A 22,480-nucleotide genomic window follows, 5' to 3' on the forward strand; every position below is an offset into this window, starting at 1 on the left:
TAAAAAGTCAGTTCAAAAAGTCCAAAGGGTAAAAAAGGTGGAGGTATATAAAACAGCCAGCTCAAGAAAAGGTCTTTCTCTGACTTGTTTCAGTTTTCAGGGCCTCCAGGTACAGAGCAAATGCTTTATGCTTTTAGATAGTACCCAATATGCCCCAAACTTTCATCTGGGTTAAATTAAAATAAAAAATCTTTTCTTTCCAAAACAGGATCATGGCCTATAAAATGCTCCAAGTAGTCCTGTGTTCCACATTGCTTATAGGTAAGAAGTCCATTTCCTTTTCATTTATTGTATCTTTTACAACTATTGGGTTGATACTCGTCTTAACTTTTAAAAGAAATAAACCTGTTTTATGCGTGGACACATTCTAAAGCATTGAGGGGATCAAACAATTGTGTTATGCTGTGGCTTTGAAGAGGTTAATGTCAATCGTGAAGTGAGATCATTTAATTCCTAATTATGTATTAACATATTAACACGTTACTCTTGCTAAGAAGTCAATTTAATTGCTGCCTCCAAAGAAGTGCTCTGGTGTCCCTGAACAAAGAAAAATTTAAAATATCTTTTAGAAACAGTGATACAGAATACCATTATAAGGAGACCTCAAAGTACTTTGGGAGCATGAATTCATTAACCTTCTCTGAGCTACAGCACAGAGAAGTGGCGTTTTAGAGGCAGATCAAGGAAGGCACCAGAGACCAGCTGATTTGCTGCCAAATTGACCTGGTAATTCTGTGGTTGGTATTAGAGTTGAACTGAGTGGTCATTTGTTTTCTTTGTAACAGACTGAAAATACTTACAAAGGCATAAATTAACTTTCAGTTAAACCTATACAATTTATAAATATTTCTGATAAAGATGCTTAAATCAGAATAAATTTCTGCTTCTATGATAAGCTTGAGACCTATGCAAAAAATTAGATCTTGCTTGATGCACGCCTCAGACAGATAGCAACAGCCGTGTGTGTGTGTGTGTGTGTGTGTGTGTGTGTGTGTGATTAGTCTTAATTCCTAAGCACAGAAATAATTTTATTAAAGAATTGTAATCATCAACATTGCACTTTGCATTTGAGTCAGGTTTAAATATTGCACATGATTTAGAAAATTTTAAACCAAGGCATATGCAATGATAGATCCAGCCCACATTTCTAGATGAGAAAAGTGAGGCTGGCTCAGTTTTAACGAATGTTTGAGAGCACACTGGAAGTTAGTCATGGGCTGGTTGTAACTATTGGTGTGATGCTTTACCTTGACCACCCCACCCATGCAGCAGCAGAGGGATCAATGGCAGAAGTCTGCAAGCTGACACATTACTTCTGGGCCACATTCCCCTATCAATGTTGCAGGGTCAGAAGTATCTGACAAAAGAAAACATTTCTGCCAAATCTCTTAGGAAACCTAAAATACTTTATTTTTTAATTTGTTGTTTTATCTAAAAGTAGAGTATATTTTGACATATTATACATACATGGAGTATAACTTACTCTAATTAGAATCCCATTCTTGTGGGTGAACATGATGTGGAATTTCACTGGTCGTGTATTCATACATGAACATAGGAAAGTTACATGCAACTCATTCTACCATCTTTCCTATTCCTTCCCTTCCTTCCCTTCCCTTCCCTTTGTGTAACCCAATGAACTTTTATTCCCCCTCATCCTTATTGTGTGTTAGCATCCACATATCAGAGAGAGCATCTGGCCATTCGTTTGGGGGGATTGGCTTGTTTTACTTAGCGTGACACTCTGCAGTTCCACCCATTTAACAGCAAATGCCTAATTTCTAATAATACCCTTTTCAGAAACAAGCATACATGAACTTCCAGACAACTAGTTTGACTGACTTCACTTTAAAAAAATACATATTTAAGTTGTGTAGTTGGAGTTCTTAAAAATATAAGTTGGGAATAGAAAGAAAGCACAGAGAAATATTTACTTTGCTGGGTTAGCCCTTCAGAGCTTAGGACAGATGCCTGTGCCACTTGCAGGCTGAGGAGACTGAAGTCTTTATAAGCAGACTCATTTCAAACACCCCCAACTAGTTCGTCTGACATTTTCTAAATCAAATAGCTCTAGAGTAGGGACTAATGGCTTGATTCGACTTTCTTTGCCGGGCTCCCCTTTTCTTTCAAGAATGGACCCTGCTCTCTGAACTTCCCTAGATAGAGCCCTTCTGCTCATCACAAGAAAATAACCAGAAAAGGAATTTGTTTACTTTTAATATTTAAAAAATGGGTTTTCTCAAGGCAGGTGTGGTGGCACATGCTTATAATCCCAGCAACTTTGGAGGATAAGGCAGGAAGATCACATGTTCCAGACCAGCATTGGTAATTTATTGAGACCCCCATCTTAAAAAAATAATTTAAAAAGGGGGCTAAGGAGATAGCTTAGTGGTAAGCATCCCTGTGTTCAATTCTCAGCACCACCATGAATAAGTAAGTAAATAAATAAAGTTATCTCCAGGTCACATTAGCTGCCTAATGAATTCCTTTTCTCTAGAACTTGATTTAAGGTCATTGGGGAGAAGGTCTCATTATGCACTTTCCTGAAGGACTGCTGAAACTGAAAATGATGACAGGCCTTACTCAAGTGATTAAATTTATAAACAAGGCTCCCAAATTATCTTATTGATTTTTTTTTCAAAAATAATAACTTAGATACATTGGAACTGATTCCCTGGTCACAGAAGAAGTTCGAGTGCCATAATTTAATAGAAAATATAAATTAATATGCCACCATTGAACATTTAGGTTAACAACTGCCTTGTAGAGTAAAATTGGAAAATGTTAATTGTACTACTCTAAGTTCCTTTTATGTATCTGAGGCTTTACATGTTAGTTCAGTTCTCAGGATCATTCTGAAAACAAGTGAGATGCATCCCATTTACCAAGAAAAAACTGAGGGCTTAGAAAAGTGACATGACCAAGCTACATAAGTAACTAGTGGTGGATGCTGTGTACATATCTAAATTTTCACATCTAAGACTTATGAGAGCAAACCATCCTTTCTACCACACAATCTGTTCCTCCTGGCACTGCAATGCCAGAGATGCAAAAGATATCAGAGCTCAGGCAAGATGTCCTCCTGAAAAAGCAGTAGAGCCAGTATAAGCCTTGGTTCCACCAAAAAAGAGCAATAGTTAGGGAGCTGTGTGACATTATCTGACAAAATGTAGCAGCACCAGCACCTAACCAACAACTTTCAATGACAGCTGCGAGGTGTACTAAACTCAGCACTTTGCATCTGTAGGGCATTTATTAAAATCAAGCATAAAGAGGAAATACAGAAAATATATTTGAAAAATATTTCACTAAGTAAACCAATCTTTGAACATTATTAAGAATTAAATTAATGTTTTTGGTTATTTCTAATTTGCTTTTATTTTATTTTATTTTTTTAAGATTGCTTTCATTTCTACTCTGCTAAAATAAAAAATAGATTTCTTTCCCTCAGCAACCATGTTCTCCTGACTTGATTTGGCAGTTGGAGTTGACCCCATATGAAGCAGTTTGGGGGTCCATGGCCACACTATTGACCTGCAATTGCATCTACCCATAAAGTGTGGGTTCATCTTCTGGTTGTAGACAGAAAAAATAAATAAACATACTGTCTTTGGTCTGTTTTTCCCTCAGAGTTCTAGCTCTTGTTTTGCACTACTTAGTTGGTAACTAATGCCAATTTATCTTGTAGGATTTTTTATTCAGTTTTGCTTTTTGACAAGGGCTCTTAAGCTCACGTTTTCTTCCCCATGACACTTTCAACACCTCAGTCCCTCCTCTTGCCTTCTCCTCAGCCAGAAGAGTAACTCCTTTTAGCCATCCCTTCAGCCCTCCAATTCCTTGGAGAGTCTGTATTCCCTGATATAATTTTAGTTTATTTTATAAGATTTTGTTCTTAATTTTATCTACTCAGTTGGAATTAAGATCAATGTTAGTGAGAATAAACTGGGAAATAATTGGATCAGAGAAAAATGTCATTGTTCATGACTAGATTCATCGAGTGCTCCAGATGTTGTAGAAATACTGTCTATTTTCCTACCCACGTGGTGTCATTTGTCACGGCGGTGGAGAGGAGGATCCCATCTACACACACAGGCACGGGCCCAGAAGCTGTCACTGTTCCATCATATATAATGATGCCTTCCGTGTGTCATGAAGTTCCCAGAGTACAGGATTAAAAACTAACAAAAAAATCCTGCTAGGTCCCAAAGCCTATTCAGAGAAGTTGCATGGCGGTGTACGAGTGCCGATGTCATTGCATGGGCGTTGAGAAGAAGTGAAAACAGATTTAAGTTACCCTCAAGTGATTCTCATTTATGTTACATTTCAAAATTCTCAACACATCAGTAATTCTAAGGTCAACGAAGCAAAAATGTCTGGGTTGGAAGTTAAGTCACCAAAGTGCCCTGTTAACAGACACTTGAATAGACTGGGACGGAGAAGCTGGTCCTGCAGCTGGGCTGCCTTCTCTTTCTTGGGTCACCTTCAGTCTACTCACTTTGTCCTTTTTACTTCCTCTTTCTGCCCTGTTCTTTTTCAAGTGGTTTTTAACCCTTTGTAATCTTCTGTCATTTTTTTTCCTCCCTTCTATTTTTTTATCCTTTCTTTGACCTTTTCGATATTTCTCTTCTATTTCTTATTTTCCTTGTCTTCCTTTTCTCCTTCACATTTCTCTCTTATAACCCAAACTGTTTCTCTCCCATTCTTTCTCTGTCTCACCAATTTTTATCTGCATTGAAATAACAAGAGAGAACCTATTGTACGAAATACAATTATCCTTTCTTCCAACACAAACTTCTGATTCAGTGACCAATTTTATGAATGAGAAATAAAAATAGATAAGTTGTCTCCTTATTTTTTTAAAAATTGGTTAACACAGAGAATATTTATATCTAAGAAAATATTAAACTAAACATGACTCTTTTAATCTCTTACACTATCATAAAATGTCTCCTACAGTTACAGAACATTTTGAAAATTTTACATTCCAAGACATTTGTATTTCCTTTTCTCCTCATCCTCTTTTATGCTTAATTGCTAGGGACCATATATATTTTATTTCAGTTCTTAATTTAGGTATGTACATGATTTCCTAGGCATGTATTTCAACTTTTTCTTTAAAGACATAAACATACTAAAAGCAGGTGCTGAGTCTGTCCATTTGAAATAGCAAAAAAGAATCATTCCTTAAACACTTTTACTGAAGGCTCGGTGTTTTACTTCTGATATCCTGTACCTTAGTATTTTTTAACTTGAGGAGAACTATGGGGCTTATCCTCCATCTCCACTACAAGGTATCAGCACCACAAATATCAGTATCACCCAGAGCCCAGTGGAAGTAGCAAGAGGTAGACCTATCCTGTAGGTCTGGCAGATGCTATATGTCTTCTGCCCCTCCTAAATCCATCTCATTTATTTCAAAGACATAGAAGTGTCAAAGGTTACATGAGAGAAGTAATTCACAGTCATGGCTGTCCAGGGATGACAAGTTCCCACTGGCTAAAGTACTCTGGTCTGAGCTCATTTTTTTTTTTTTTAATTTCCCTCTGTTTCCTAGTGAATCTCTGAGACAACCAATTGTTGAATTCTCTAAGCCACCCCTCATTCCAGTAGATAACACTCCTCTTCATTTTCCTGGTTCTTAACAAACTGAGAAATGAACCAAAGCTGATTATATAAGGCAATCTATTTCCTTTCTACTGAGAAAAGCTAATTTGGAAGACGGTAGCTTAGTCAAAGTGCATAAAGGGCTGGATGATTTGAATCCAAATTTGGCAAACTTAATATCCAATTGTTGACTGCAGAAACAGAAGAGAAAGTGTCCTCTGAGGGCAGCTCACTCAAGAGGAAAAAGCAAGAGCTGAATTAGACATACCAAGTTATGCTTCTCAGATTTATCAGTTGAATGAGGTACTGCCCTTTCCAGGGACAGGGTATGCAAAGGACTAAAAAGGAACCCGAGATTTACTTTAAGTGTAGTGCCTGTGTGTGAAAGAAAGCAGAATTTACTATCAGAGCCTTTAATTCTGTACATGAAGTTTCACATTAGGCTTTCTGGTCTTTTTAGTGCAGTGGCTCCTACTGCAAGTATCATTTTCATCATAAGTATATAGAATATTCGGTCATTTCTTTACCATTAAGTTTAAAGACTTTTGCAGCCCTCCTGGGTGATGCTAGTATGCTAGTATTAGGTGTCTTCCCATTTCTAAAGGTGCCCTTTCCAGGATTCACAGGTTCTTCATCAGCTTGGGATGGGCACTCAGCCCTTTATTCATAATGTGAATACATTTTCCTTTGTTTTGCTTTCATTATTGGCAAGGTCTATTCTGGACTCTCCTTTGCTTATTTCTGTCTGTAGGAATAGTGCCCACTTAGCTTATTCTATATGCTGGTATGTAACTAACATGATAACAAGCAGAGAAGAGAGTTTCTGGTTAATCACCTATTTGTCATAAATACATTCCAGTTCAAAACAATTAATCAAGAAGAGATCTTAGAGAGAATGCAATTCTGCCTCTTTTGACAACAGAAAGGCAGGTGCAGAAATAAGAAGTGGCTCAGTGAACTAGCTAAGCGTTAGCAGGGCCAGAAAAAGACTTGGATCTTCTTGGCTTACCTGGGGAATTGTGACTCTGAATAGCTCCGTACTCTGATGTGACTGCATTATTTTTACTGTACGGAATTTTCCACTGAAGATATTTCTGAAATGTTAGGAAGAACATTGACAAGTCCTATTAAAATGGACTGATGCAAAAGGAAGAGAAAGAGGTTGTGCAGGGAGTAGGAAAGAAAAAGAGAAAGATATTTTCCATGGCTTATGATCATAAACTTTATAAAAAGGCATTAACCTAGTTGATATTGACTATGTTTAAAAAAATACCTAGTTAAAAACCAACAAAGCAATAAAATTCAGGTTTGAGTTTTCAAGCCCTAGAAGTATTATATAGATTCACAAACTCAAAACCCTGGTCTTGTTCTCACTAACTTTCAAGGTTGATTAGGCAAAATGAAAAAGGGTGGAGAAATTTCTCAAGCAGAGAGGATAATAGCATGCCCTTCTATCTGACTTGCATTTTATTTCCAATCCTGCCACTGACTTACTATGTGACCTTGAGTGAGTCATTTCATCCCTGTGTGTCGATTTTCTCATTTGTAATATAAGATAATAAATACTACTTTCTGTCTCTCTCCTGTGTGATGTTATTATCACCATCAATTAATATTTATTGGATGCCTGTAGGACCTATAATGCTGAAGTAGGAGTTTTACCTTTGAGAGAGATAGAAGATTATATCAGTGAAATATTTTCCATGAGCAAAAGATAGAAGATTTACGAAAGACAGAATTATTAGAGCTTAAAACAATCATGGCACGATTTTAAAGCATCTTTCTTTGCCAAGATTTACATACTAGTACTTTTTTTTCATAGTGATTGTACCATACACCAGAATAATTGTAGTGGAATATAGGTTTTACTTTGGGGTAATTCCAAATAACACTATGGCAAGCCATTAATACAGCTTCTTTTTCTACCTGGAAATTATATCATAAGCCTCATTTATTCACAAATATTTATTAATTATTGACAGTACTGAATTGACTTCACATAGCTACTCTCTTTGTTTGGAAACAGGATCACACATAGATATTGTAACACTGTGACTAACACCACCTCCCCTTTTTTTTACAAAAAGAAAAAAAAGAATTCTGAAAAGTTGCCTATTAGCATCTCTCAGGTAAAACAGAAACTTCCAGTGCTGGTTTGCTCATACCAGGCAAATAAATGAAAATTCCCTTGAATTTTCATCAAATCAATCCTGTCTTCCCGTCCCTGCTGTCACTTACCTAATTAAGCATCTCTCATTGAGAGTCATTGGAAGAGTCTCCAACCTTGTGTCCCTCACTCTGCTCTCTACCCATCTGTCCTCCATATCACTGGCAAAAGGATCTTTCAGAGTGAATCTGAGTGGATGAACACAATGTGATACAAACATACAACACATTATCCAGCCTTAAAAAGGAATGGAATGCTCCCTCTCTCACAACATGGATGAACCTTAAGGACATTATGCTAAGTGAACCAATATTGTATGAGTCCACTGATTTGAGGTACCTAGAATAGAGATTCTCAGAAACAGAAAGGAGAATGGTGGTTACCCAGCACTTTGAAGGGAGTACAAGGTTACTGTTTAAAGAGTACAGAGTTTTTGTTTGGGATGATGAAATGGTTCTGGAGGTGGATAGTGGTGATGGATATACAATATTGTAAAAGTACTTAATACCACTGAATTAGACATTCAACAAAAGTTAAATGATAATTCTTATGTTACATATGTTTTAGATAATATTATCACACTAAAAGTGTTTTCAAACTCTTGGATCTGGCCCTATCATCTTCTTGTTCAGAAATAATCATTAAATATTTGCAGAATAACATGTAAGCTCCTTAATATGACAGTAAAAACCCTTCTGGCTGGAGCTTCAACTTTCCAACACTCTCACTGGGTCTGTCCCACAGCCCAACATTTTAAACACATTGGCAAAGTGAGAGTCCCTGAACCTGATCTCAAGTGACTCTTCTGCGCCTTGGGTCTCCAGTCCCTTTTAGCCTGAAACACACTCTGCTTCCACTCCCTTCCCCCTGGACATTGAGACTGTATATATCCACTGACCAACTCAAAATCAATTTCTGCATGAACCTCCATGTCAAAATCAGAATTAATCACCTCCACTATGGAGGATCTAATTGTCCATGAACTTTGTAATGTGAGCTCCTTGATGACATCAGCAATTTATTGCCTATCTTTCCATGCAGTAGTGATTGGTAAGGATTATTTTTTGTTTGTATTTCCATGCAATGATTATCAGAGTGAGGAGTAAGAAAATTGAGGGGCTTAGAGCACAAAATGTGCATAACCCCATGAGTTTCTTTTAGGATTTTGTACACCTAAAGGCCTCACTTGCCTCACTCTAGATCCAACCCTGATGATTAGCAATTTACCTTGGCATTAGTAAATGCTTAAAATGCATTGTAACTATGATGTACTATTGCATAACTATTTTCCTCAATTCTTAACACCTTAAAATGATGAACATTTATGATTTCAGTTTCAAGGTCAAGTATTTAGGAGTGGCTTATTTCTGTGGTTCTGGATCAGGGTTTTTTTTTTTTTATGATGTTACAGTGAAGATGTCCATGAGGGCTACAGTCATCTGACTGGAGCAAAAGCATGAGGTTCCACTGTGGCTCACTTACATAATTGTGGGTGGAAAGCTTTATTTCTTTTGTCCTATGAGCCTGTCTCTCTCAGGGCTGCTTGAGTCTCTTCAGAACACAACATCTTATTTAGAGCTGATGAACCAAGTCAGGGAAAGATGGAAGCTGTAATGTTTTCTTACATCCTAGCCCCCAAAATCATACTCCTTCATTTCAGCAGTGTCCTATGGTGACACGGGGTTGCCCTGTTACATGAAAGAAAGGCTGCACAAGGATACGAGGCAGTGGTCTTTGGGAGTCACCCTAGAGGATGGCTTCTGCAGACATGCTGGTTGATAAGTATTACTTATGGCATCTGTCACTAATATAGTTTGAAGTTAAATGTTCACATTTAAAACTTTTCTATCTAGCACCTATCACCATTATTTCCAGATATTGATCTTAAAGATTACCAATTCTTTTGCTCACATCATTCCTCCAGCTTATAATAAATAATATGGCCTCTTCTCCCATCCAACTAAATCTAATATTGCCTTCAAGAAAAAGGTTCAGCAGCTTCCTTAACCATGAAAACACCTGCCCGTGCCAAAACACCTGCTTGATGCTCAATAATGTCTTCCCTGGTCTTCCTATACAACCAAATCATGTGTTGCTTTATTCTGTTTTGTGTCTTTGACCTTTGATCCCAACTAAACTTTCTGCCTTACAAACGGGAGTTTTATATAGTTCATATAATGCTTGTCTGTATAGAGAATTGGTCGACAAAACCTGTTAATTATAAGGCTGTAGGATACCTAATGTAATATTACTTATAATTATATTTTGCAATGGATGCTTCTATATCACAAATAAAAAATAGATTGTATTGTTGCCATATATAGGTAAGAAGCAATTATGAGAACACTATTGACTCAAATTATGATTTTGAACAGTATTCTGTGTTACTTAGGAATGAAAATACAATATACACAGTTAAAATTTCAGGATCCTAAGAAAGTCTGGGTTTCAAAAATTATTATTCCTCCCCCAGTAATTCTAGGTAGGAAGAAGATACAAAATAATAAACTTGTTTGATTTAATGAGGGCTCTATGAATATTAAAAATTTAAACCACAGAGTCAGGTTTGGAAGCAGTCTATTACAAATTGAAGGACACAATCTATATTAGAGGGCCAGAGAAGCAAGAATAAGATTTGTTAGCTGGCTTATTTCAACCTGGTAACCTATATTCTTTAATTTATCCAGTCCTCATAGCATTCTTGGGTGTGTTGTTATCATTACACCCCTTTACACATGAGAACACTAAACCTCAGAGTAATCAAGCAACTTTCAAAAATTAAGGGTGCAGAAGGAGCAGATAAAGCTTGAACTTTAATCCAGGCCTGTAGGCTCCCATGCATGTAAAGAAACTCTGAAATCCTTCTTCATCCACCACACTGTGCTGGCTTCTGCACTGAACTACATGCAGGTTGGATTTGTGACATTGTAATAGTGACAAAGGGCAAAGGAGTAACCGTCTCCTTCAGGACTTCATTTTTCCAGAGTTTCTTTCTGAGGCACCCAGACTTCCAAAGACCACAGCTGTGTCTCATTAAGAGGAAACATCAAAATGTAAACTATTGCCCTAAAAGATGTGATGCTCTTGGACTCTGAATTGCAGGAGCATTGGGAGCGCCATTTTTGTTGGAGGACCCAGCAAACCAGTTCCTACGTCTCAAAAGACATGTATACTTGCAAGATTACTGGGACCCAGATTACAGTTCCAATGGGTGGGGAATCACACTGGCTCATCAGGTACTTCTCTTTGAAACAAATCATCCTTCCCCATTTATCTTTTAAAATTGGCAGGGCATCAGCTGATGGTAGCATACTGCTAGCCTGGGCTCGATTTTTTCTCTCTAACTGTTCTGGGCTATATGCTCTTTCCTTTTCCTAAAGTGGCTCTTACTTAATACATGCTATCTCTTGCTTAAAAAACAAGCTCAAGTGTGCTCTCCTCTTTGAAGTCTTCCCATTCTTTTCAAGGAAGTAATTGTCCCTCTCTTTTGTGAATAGCTCTCGAAATTTTGGAATTCTTTCATGATGCAACTTCCCTATCTAGATTATAAAGGTAATGTCTATGTCTTATCAATGAGGGTAATTATCCTTTGGATCTAGTAAAATGACTGTTATGCAATCAAGGCTTAATAAATGATTGCATGTTTGCCTAGATGGATAGTGGGTCCATTGTCATTTACTCTCAGTTGTACAGTGGGTAATTTTCCCCTGTGATAATTCTCCAGGTCTTTTATGTTGTTCCTTCATTTGTTTGGCTTTTGTACATTTTCCTATTCATTTGCATTCCCACTGCAAGAGAAATAAAGAAGAAACTTGTATTAGCCAGTTTTATCTGATGTGTACTTTTCTGATGGAAGAAAACATGGAAACTCTGAGCCAAATGAAATTGCTAAATTATCTGAGGATTTTAATTGCTCGCAATTTCTCTATTACAACTTAACAATTTAAAGGGGGAAAGTCTATACAACAAATCATTTCATTAATTTTCATTCACTTATTTATTTTTTATTTCCATGTATATCAGGCTCTCACCATCACCAGGCATGAGGGCTGTATAAGATTATAAAACGTTGAATGTTCTTGTTTTCATGTAGCCTCAGTCCTATCCTTACTCGCATGGCTGGGTCTTAACTGCTCTACCAGGATGATCTTGTTTCTGCTTAGCATTTGCTGATGAAAACCACCAGCTTGAATATCACATCTAGTTTTATGCCTGTTTTCCTCCAATAGGCATCATTTAGAAGTATTGAAACAAGACATTTGTTTATTTGGCAAATTAAATAATTACAGAGTCTGGCAGACTGTGTCTTCTTTATGGAATGTTGAAATTTTCAAGCACACTCCTGCCTGTGATTGTAGAACAGTTCTGTAATCAACAGACAGATTCTGTAACATAACAAAACTCCCATATCGGTCCATACTGTAGCCCCACAAGTGCTACAACACATTTGAGCATAAAACAAATAGATAGCAGTGCAGTGATGCATATTGCAATCCGAGCAACTCAGGAGGTTGAGGCAGAAGGATCACAAATTCCAAGCCAGTCTGGGCAACCAGCCAAACCTTGTCTTAAAATAAAAAGGACGGGGATGTAGCTCAGTGGCAGAGGGCTTGTGAGTATGCATGAGGCCCTGGGTTCTAGCCCAAGCATCATGAAAAAGCCACAAACAGATCACTGAAAATATGAAAATTACATGCTATTGGATATAATTCTTCCATCATATTTCTCCCCTTTTAGGAAGATCTGCATGATAATCAGAATCACCAAAGCAGTATGTGTTTTCCATACGTGTGTTTACCTCTGTTGCAGGCTCATGAAACATGGACTTTCTTGAAACAAACTGCAAAGCATTATTTGAACACAAACCTTCACCTCTAACATGTCTACGGCCCAGCAAAGGAGTTTCACTGGGTAAAGCTGGAGAACAAAGATGGTGGGAGTCTGCATGACCATGTGCCAAAACCCTAGGCTTTGGAGACCTAAGACAAATCTGTGCCATTTACTAGGTTATTTGTTGTGTCTATCTCATAGAGTTGCTGAAAGGAGAATTATGAAATCCCATGTAGAGACCTAGAATTAGAGTTTCTCAATAAATTGTTGTGCTTGAAATAAGAACTAAAATGAAGGCTGTAGTTAAAACAGTTACTAAAAAGTGAGCTTTTGTAGAAAAGAAAAGCAAAAGCGAAATAAAATAGTGTCATTAAAACTCTCTGGCTTTCTGTTACTCTTCTTTTTTTTATTGGTTGTTCAAAACATTACAAAACTCTTGACATATCATATTTCATACATTAGATTCAAGTTGGTTATGAACTCCCAATTTTACCCCATATACAGATTGCAGAATCACATCGGTTACACATCCACATTTTTACATAATGCCCTATTAGTAACTGTTGTATTCTGCTACCTTTCCTATCCTCTACCTGTTACTCTTCTTTAAGAGAGTAGGTTCGTTTTTTAATTCATCTCAAATGGAACTACTACCTTCCCCTTTTCTTCAATATTTATCACTTTCTAAAACTAGTTGAAGCCCATGTTTTTGAAAATTCTTCATTCAAAACATACTGCTGAGAATGGTGAAAGTATAATATTAAAATGTAGTATTAGAAATATCATGAACCAATGTGGTGTTTTGGGGGCTATACTACAAACCAGTGGAAACCACCAGAAGCCACTCATCTATAAGTGCAAACTTTCTTAGAAGTTTTGTAAAGTATGGGCGGAGCATAGTGATGCATGCCTGTGGTCCCAGCTATTCAAGAGGCTGAGGTAGAAGAACGGCAAGTTCAAGGACAATCAGAACAACTTAGTGAGATCCTCTCTCAAAATAAAAAAATTAAAAAATAACAAAGGCTGAGGATGTAGCTCAGTGGTAAAGCACTTGTCTAGCATGTGCAAGGCCTTGGTTTCAATTCCCAGTCCTGGGGGTTGGGGTTGGGGGTGGATACTCAATGAACTTCTCAAATATGTGCATGTTTTGCATTCTGTTCCATAATATAATTGATGTTTGTATGTCAATAAGAAACAACAATTTTAACATACTGTTTGAGCAAATTACTCTTTTTCAATAAAACTGATATTTACTCTGGATAAAAGTAGGCGGTATGTATCCTTTAACTTTCCATATGTCTATAGAATACCACGTCACTGGGGAAGTACTGACATATTATAACCAACTGCCAAGATTGTGCAACCAAATCACAGATAAATGAAATTTTTATCTTCAAAGGTATTTTTACTCCATATACCTAGGTCAATTACTGTCTGGGACAATTTATTTGAAATTTTGAGGTAAATCGAAGCATAGTCTCAAGACCATCATTGGTCTTATGTTGTCTTATGACAATCTTAAGAACTTTTGGAGCAGCAAGTTAATCAGAAAAAAATAGATGTCAAGAAGCTACACTGTAAGTTTTTGACCCCAGCACTTTCTTCCCCAAGAGTGTCACCCATTTCCTATCCCCAGTGCCTAACTTCATCTGCAGGGAGAACTTTTAAGCTATTTTATAACTGACAAAATATCTTATAATTTATAACTTATATTGACTATTATATATTTTCAATAAATATAAATACATATTTTTAAATCAAAGTACAAATGAATGGGGCTGAGAGTGCAGCTCAGGGATAAAACATTTGCCTAGCATATGAAGGATCCTGGGTTTCATCCCCAGCACCACACACACACACACACTCAAAATACAACTGAATGGAAAGAACACAGAAGATAGATTAACTAGTTTTACAGTAGGAAATAAACTTGAGATTATACACAAACATATCTTCAGTGTTTCAACAATAATATACATTTTCTACTACAAAATTCTAATATTGATCATTCAATTAAAAATCAGAGAATTCCTTCCATTAGGGTCTCTCAAAAAATAAAGCCAGTAAGATGTGTATATGTGTAAAAAGAGATTGATTGATTGATTGATTGATTTTGGTACTGAAAACATCCCTGGGATTGAACCCACGGCTGTTTAACCACTGAACTACATTCCCAGCCCTTTTTATTTTGAGACAGGGTCTTGTTAAGTTTCTTATGGACTCACTAAATTGCTGAGGCTGGCTTTGAACTTGCAACCTTCCTGCTTCCCAAGCTACTGAGATTACAGACATGTACCCTCGCACCAGGCAAAAGAAATCTATTGTAAGGAATTGGTTCATGCAATTATGAAGAATGGCAAGTCTAAAATCTGTAGGACAGGCTGACAGACTGGAGACCAGAGAAGAACTAATTCTGCAGTTCAGTCTCTAAGGCTGCCTGCTGGCCAAATTCCCTTCTGCTTCTGGTAGGTATTTCTACTGTTCTCTTCAGGACTTCAACTGACTAGATGAGGCCTGCTCACATTATAGAGTGTAATCTGCTTTATTCAAAGTCCATGATTTAAAAGTAAATCCCACCCAAAAGTATTCTCACTGAAGCATCCAGAATAATGTTTCTCCATATATCTGGGTACTGTTGCTCAATCAAGTTGATACATGAAACTGACCATTACAACCTGTTATTTATATTATCAACACACATCACATTCACGTGCACAGCTGTGATTGGAACTATACACGATAGAGGAAAAATACAAATATGCTCAGGGTTAAACTGACTCCTTTATGGGCTATAGGGCATTTTGTCCTCTAGCATTCCTGTGATGCTAACTGACTTGGTCTCCCCATGGGAATTCCAATGCTAAATGAGTCCAGGGGAACAATTTCAAGTCTTCCCTTGATAGCATAAGAAGTATAGTCCTAACCTTGTTATCTAACATGTTAAAAATTTATTTCTAAAAGAACTTTTGATTGACAAAAAGTGAGGAAATAACACTTCTTGGGATGTAGATTTTGCTGTGCACTATCTTAGGCAGTTTATATATACTTTTACCTGTTGATTTGTGACAATTTGATAAGGGTGGTTCTACAGAACTTATTTTATAGATTAAAACTAAGGCTTGGATAGATAACATTGATATAGCTAACTAGCAATTAAGACTTTCTAGAGTTGAATCATGATTTCACTGCTTCCTTCTACCTGCACAATCTTTGTTTTAAAAAAATTTAATTTGTTATATATGATAACACAATGCATTATGATTCATATTACACATATAGAGCACATCTGCATAATCTTATATATGACAGTTACCTCTGTGCTTCAGTTTCCTCTTCAGTAAAATGGAAATAATCGAGTCTACTTACTGTGAGAAATAAATAAGATGCTACACATAAAACACCTAGAAAAGTGCCTGGCATGTAACTAAGCACTTAATGAAATTTAGCTATTAGTTATTAGCTTTCCTAGGGAACATGAAAGCCCAGGTTTTTTTTTTCACTATTTCACAACACATCCCAAGAATTTTGTTAACCATAACTCAAAGTTCCTTATTACTTTGCCCCTTTCTTATGACTTCATCTATTCCCCTCAGAAATTCTATCTTGCATTATTTATTGATTCATTTATTTCCTCATTTAGCAAACACTGTTTCCAGCTCTCTCTGACATAGTCCCAGTGGAGGTACAAAGAGTATTGAGTCCCCTCTCTTCCCCCAAGAGCCTTAAATTCAGTAAGAAAGCGAAGCATCAACTGTATTGCTATTGATGATCATTACAGAAACTCTGATTGCAAATCGTGTGTGAAGAAACAGACAACTTAGCTTGGGAGAATCAGGGAAGGCTTCACTGAAGATGAGACTTTGGATCTTAAATCTAAATTTAGGTCTTAATGCATAAGATTAATATATGAAATTGCTATAATTATAGTCTTTCTATTATAGATATTTTATACATATAGTATACTTACATACTTATACTATTATGATGATGTATATCTATTCTATTATACTATAATATTCTTAAGGTTAGAATTGAACTGAGATTTATATTTGCACCTTGAACAATGTCTGACATGCGTCAAGTATTTGGTGAATACAGGGGTATAGATGAAGAATGAAGCCATATTCACATGATTTTACTCTTACTGTTCTTATGTCAGTAGCAGGACAAACAAATAAGATGTGATATAATTTATCCACCTGCTATCCTGTGTATCCATAAGAGAACTGAATAAGAACTTGATAGTAGTTTCTTATTTCTCCTCTTTAGTTTCTTCTGCATACCAGACCCAATCTCAAATGACATACATCCTTCTGTGCCAATTCATTATAATTTAAATAGAATAACTAATGGATGGGAGCTACTGTATACATAGAACAAATTAAAATTGAAGGCATTTATTTTCATGTGTTGATTTTACTTCTCCCATTTATTATTTTCCTCAGAATGATCTAAAATATCTCAGGCAATTTAACCAGGCAGAAAATATATATGTATATATCTCACTGTTATCATCAATGACAGCAGCAGTCCAAAAGGATTTTATTAAAAGTAATTTAGCATTGACTGGTTAAATATACAAACTACCCATCTGAATCAGAGATATTGCCAGACTCCTTCAAATTAGAGACAAAGAAATAAATGTTTGGAGATTACTTCACAAATTGGAACTGTCTTGGCAGGCAGTTCAAATGTAAAAATGAAATAAATCATCTAAATATAAAATATTTTATTACATTCATCACAGTGACAAAAGCATCTGCATTTTTCCCTCTGATCATAATATTAGTAAACAAGCTAATTATTTTTAACAGACAGTTTAAATAAAGGTATGCCTTCTTAGTTCTCCCTCCTTTTGCTCCACCAAAAGTGTATTTTAAAATGTTTTTTTCTTGGGCTGAGGCTGTGGCTCAGTGGCAGAATGCTTGTGTCACACGTGCGAGACCCTGGGCTCCATCCTCAGCACCACATAAAAATAAATAAGTGAAATAAAGATATTGTGTGTCCAACTACAAAATAAAAAATAAATATTTTTTAAAAACATGTTTTTTTTTTCCCTTTAATCCCACAGTAATTGCAAGGAAGGGAAAAAATACACACATATACACACACAGAGAGAGTATTTTATACTTAAACTAACATATTATACTATTATTATAATACATACTTATACAATTATACTATAATATTTTTAAGGTTAGAATTGAATTGAGATTTATATTTGCACCTCCAAAAATATCCAGGACAACATCTGATGTGCATTTCTTTATATATACTTATACATATATATTCTGACTTGCACTATAGTAGACATTTTTAACATGAACTATGAACACTCTGCCATTTTTTCCTGAAAGGCTTAATGTTCAATTTCTATTTATACTCCTTTCTTGGGTAAAAGGGAGGGGTGAGACCTGTGTTATGGTTTGGATATGACGTGTCCCTCTAAAACTTCTCTGTTAATGCAGGAATATTCCAAGTATAATGATTAAGGTATGAGAACTGTAATCTAATCTTTTTGTCTTAGTTTGAGTGGACTGACTGTGTGGTAACCATAAGCAGGTGGGTAACTGGGGGAATTCTCTGGAAGGGTTCTTCTTCCCTGAGGCTCTCCCTCTCTCTGTTTGCTGGCTGCCACAAGGTAATCAGCTGAGCTCCATCTCCACCCTTCCCCCAGGATGTAATGCCTCACCTCTGGCCCACAAGGATAGAGTCAGCTCACATGGACTGAACCTCTGAAACCAACCTTTGAGCCCAAAATAAACTTTTTCTCCTCTGAGTTGGTTTTGTTGGATATTTTGGTCACAGCTATGTAAAACTAACTCGGTCTGGTATTTAAGAATGTAGCCTCTGGAACATTCTGGGGTCAGAGTCTACAAACTGCTGATATCTACTGGGCTAGTTTACTTAACTCAGTTGTGGCTGGCCTTCCTTTTTCTGAAATGTGAATGATGCAAGCACCTAGCTCATGAGTAGCAAAGCTTGAATGAGATGAGCTGCTGGTACATAATGAGCCTTCAGCAAATACAGTTGGCCCTTCATATCTCCATATGGTTCTGCATGCATAGATTCAATCAACCACAGATCAAAAGTATTAAAGCAAAATTGCATCTGTACTTAACATGCATAGATCTTTTTCTTGTCATTATTCTTTAAACAATACAACAACTATTTACATACCATTTACATTGCATTAGGTGTTATCGGTAATCTAGAGATGATTTGAAGTACAATAGGATAATGTGCATATGTTATATGCAAATACTATGCCATATTGTATAAAATACTTAAGCATCCACGGATTTTGGAATCCACAGGAGTCCTGGAACCAGTCGCCCATGAATATCAAGGGATATATATGTACTCACTTATAGTAATAGAATGCATATATCTCCACTTTGATTTCAGAGAATTTATTTAACTGTAGGAGAATTCTTCATCTTATAAATACCCAAGGGCTTTTATTTTTAAAGCTAGAAATATACCTGATCATGGTGGAACTGTTGAGGAAATTCCTGCTGGGAATTCTAGCCAACAATTTCTTTTATCTGATTTTTGCTTTTGATTCACATACCACTACATCTCATTGCCCTTGGTGTTCCACAAAATGATTACTCAGATATTGACCACTGGAAGGAAACGAAAACTCAAGAAGCTCCCAGTAGCATAATCCCAAAGACACAGGAATTAATTTTACGATTGTTTTGTTTTCTAAAGAATCTCACACAACCATCCCATAACTATACATTTGTAGGTCTGCTCTGTTTGAGGCATTACATCTACTTTGTGCTGGGGTCAAAGGTGAATGGGAACAGTCCCTGGTCTTAAGGCTGTCTAGGATGTGACGAGGGGTTTGCTATATGTGAACACTTTGATTACGACACTGCCATAGTAGAAGCCATGGCTCTGTGGTAGAGGCCTTGGGGGTTAGATCCCCAGCACTGCAAAAAAAAAAAAAAAAAAAAAAAAAAAGTCCTGGTAGCTAAGATTCTAGATTCCTGTCACTGTCATGCACAGTGATTTCATCCTGGACTATTTTCTCTCTCCAGGTCTCTTCAGCCACATTGGCTTAGAGCCTTCACTACTATTCTTTAGAAAATAGCATGCCAAGGTCACTTCAACCTCAGAGACTTATTCTTCATTCTGCCTGGGCTTTTCTTTCCCCTGAAGTTAAAATGTTGATTTCTTTTCATCATTTAGGTCTCAGCTCAAGAATTACTCCTTAGAGAAATCATCCAGACTAACTGGTCTTAAGTAGCCTACTTCATTGCTTTATGCTTGCTGATCTAACAAAGTAACAAAAATTTATTTGCCCAAACAACATGAATTTATAATCTTACTTATAAATTATAAATATAATTTTACTTAATATAGTCCTCTAAGTCAAAAGGCTAACATTGGTCTCACTGGCTTAGCTGCAAGGCATTAGCAGGGCTGTGTTCCTTTCTAGATGATCTTGGGGAATATCCATTTCCTTTCCTTTCCTTTCCATTTTCTAGGATCCTCATTATTTGGCTCAAAGTCCTTTTCCTCCATCATCAAAGCCAGTATTACTGCATCATCTGCTTCTACTTCTCTTTTTCCACCAATATTCCTTCTCTCTCTCTCTCTCTCTCTCTCTCTCTCTCACACACACACACACACACACACACACACACACACACATACCCTGAATGGAATCGAGGAAATTGTCACATGATACTCCCAACTCAAGGATCTGAAGGGTGGACTTTCCACCATGTACAAGGGCAAGCAAGGTCATTGTGGAATGACAATTACAGTAGCAAAAATCCTTTATGTCATGTGTTATGGTTTGGATAGGAGGTGTCCCCTTAAAGCGCTTGTGTTAATGCAGGAATGTTCAGAGGTGAAATGATTGAAGTATGGGATCCATAATCTAGTCAGTTCACCCTAATTTGAATCAACTGAGTTGTCTGGTGAGCAGGTGGAGTGTAAGTGGAGGCGGGGAGGCTTGGTGATTGTATCTTGAGCCCTTGGCGCCTTCCTCATTCTCTCTCTCTGCTTCATGGCCACTGGGTGCTAAGCAGCTTTCCTCTGCTGTGCTCTTTGGCCATGATGATCTGCCTCATCTCAGGTCCAGAGAGATGGAACCAGCTAACCATGGACTGATCTAACAAAGTAACAAAAATTTATTTGCCCAAACAACATTTAAACCTCTTAAATCATGAGCCAAAGTAAACTTTTCCTCCTCTAAATTGTTCTTGTTGGGTATTTTGGTTATAGCAATGAAAAGCTGACTAAAACACCATGTAACATTACATGGTCACAGGACTCCAGGATTAGGGTATGGATATGTTTGAAAGTTCATTGCCCTAACTACCACATATAATCTTCCCCACCCAAGTCTTTCTATTACATTGCCTTTTGTTCTTATTTCTATAGCAGTATATGAAATGCTGTTGTTTACCTTATTTGCTCATCATTTAATAATTATTATTATGCATTGTATATGAAAAGACCCCTGTATTAGTCATGATTTTTTTCCCAGAACAAAATACCTGGGGAGGCTAACTTTGTAAAGAAAAGCAATTTTCTTAGCTCTCTGTGCAGAGTTTCAAAGTCCAAGATCAAGTGCTTGGACAGGGCATTGGTTTGATCTCTGGTGGAAAATCTCATGTCAGACAACATCACATTGTGGCAGGAACACATGAAGGATGAAGAATCAAATCTGAGAACAGGAAGCCAGAGAGCAACTCAGGGGTCAGACTCAGGCCTTTGCAACTCACTCCCGTAAGAACTTACTCCAGAACACCAGTGTTTCTTTCCAAAGGCAGCACCCGCCATAAGCCAAAGACCTCCCAGTTGGCCTCATCATTTAAATGTTCCATCAGCTCCCTCATTGCCACACTGGGGACCAAATTCCCAAAACATCAACCATTTGGGGACACTAAAACCATAGTGCCCTGTTTACCCTGCGCTGTTCTGTAATCTTGAGAGTAAGAACTTGACCTACCTTGATCACATCAGCATCCCTAGCTCCTGGAGCAACACTTGGCATGTAATAGGCACTCAATAAACTCCTGTTAAATAAATAAAGTCAGTTTTGGTGACTAGTATAAGCTTCCAAGAGGACATGATGCAAAAATTGAGATGGTTGGGTGAAACTCAGAGGGTGTACTTTCCAGCATGTACAAGGGCAAGCAAGGTCATCATGGAATGACAATATGCTGGTGCTCCTGAGTGCTCAAGCACTGTCTCTCAAGACTGCCCGCAGTTTCCAATGCCAGTCACACACTTCAGTTTATTTTAATTGTGCTTCTGAGCAAACAGACGACCAGCAATAGGTCGAGGTTCCCATGAGCCCTTCTTCTCTGGTTCGGCCACTTTGCTGGAACAACCCACAGAACTCGGAGAGACAGTTCCTTATGCCACTTACTTAAGCTTCGTTTTCCCACCTCCCTTGCAGTACTGGTGATTGAACCCAGGACACTCTACCACTGAGTTACATCCCCAATCCTTTTTTTTTTTTTAATTTTAAAGGTCTAAGTTGTTGAGTCTGGCCTCAAATTTGCGATTCTCCTGCCTTAGCTTCCCTAGTTGCTGGAGTTATAGAACTATGCCACCACACCTGATTTGCCTAGCGGTTATTATCAAAGCTATTATAAAGGATGCCCATGAAGAGACACACAGGGTGAGGTTATGTGGAAGAGCTGAGCAGCTTCCCTGCCCTCTCAGAGTGCATAGTGATTCAGGAACCTCTCCAGAATGCTCTTTGTATTCTGTCCTTTTTTTATTTTTATGGAAGCTTCATGACATAGGAATGATTGATTACGTCACTGACCACTGGTGATTGACTTAGACTTTAACACTCCTCCCATTCCTAGAGTTTGAGAAGTGGGGCTAGGAATCCCAACTCTC

General features: G+C 37.3%; 1 protein-coding gene across 1 annotated transcript; it reads left to right on the forward strand.

Annotated features, from left to right (window-relative positions):
• Nucleotides 1-212: 212 nt before the first annotated feature.
• On the forward strand, nucleotides 213-12,649 carry LOC308652822 (uncharacterized protein C3orf85; the record flags this gene model as incomplete). Its single annotated transcript, XM_081300889.1, has 3 exons — nucleotides 213-261; nucleotides 10,874-11,007; nucleotides 12,581-12,649. The coding sequence occupies 3 exons, from the start codon at nucleotides 213-215 to the stop codon at nucleotides 12,647-12,649; spliced, it is 252 nt and encodes an 83-aa protein (XP_081157015.1).
• Nucleotides 12,650-22,480: the final 9,831 nt, after the last annotated feature.

Source organism: Spermophilus citellus (genome assembly GCF_964194105.1).
Source record: "Spermophilus citellus genome assembly, chromosome: 7".
NCBI classification, from domain to species: domain Eukaryota; kingdom Metazoa; phylum Chordata; class Mammalia; order Rodentia; family Sciuridae; genus Spermophilus; species Spermophilus citellus.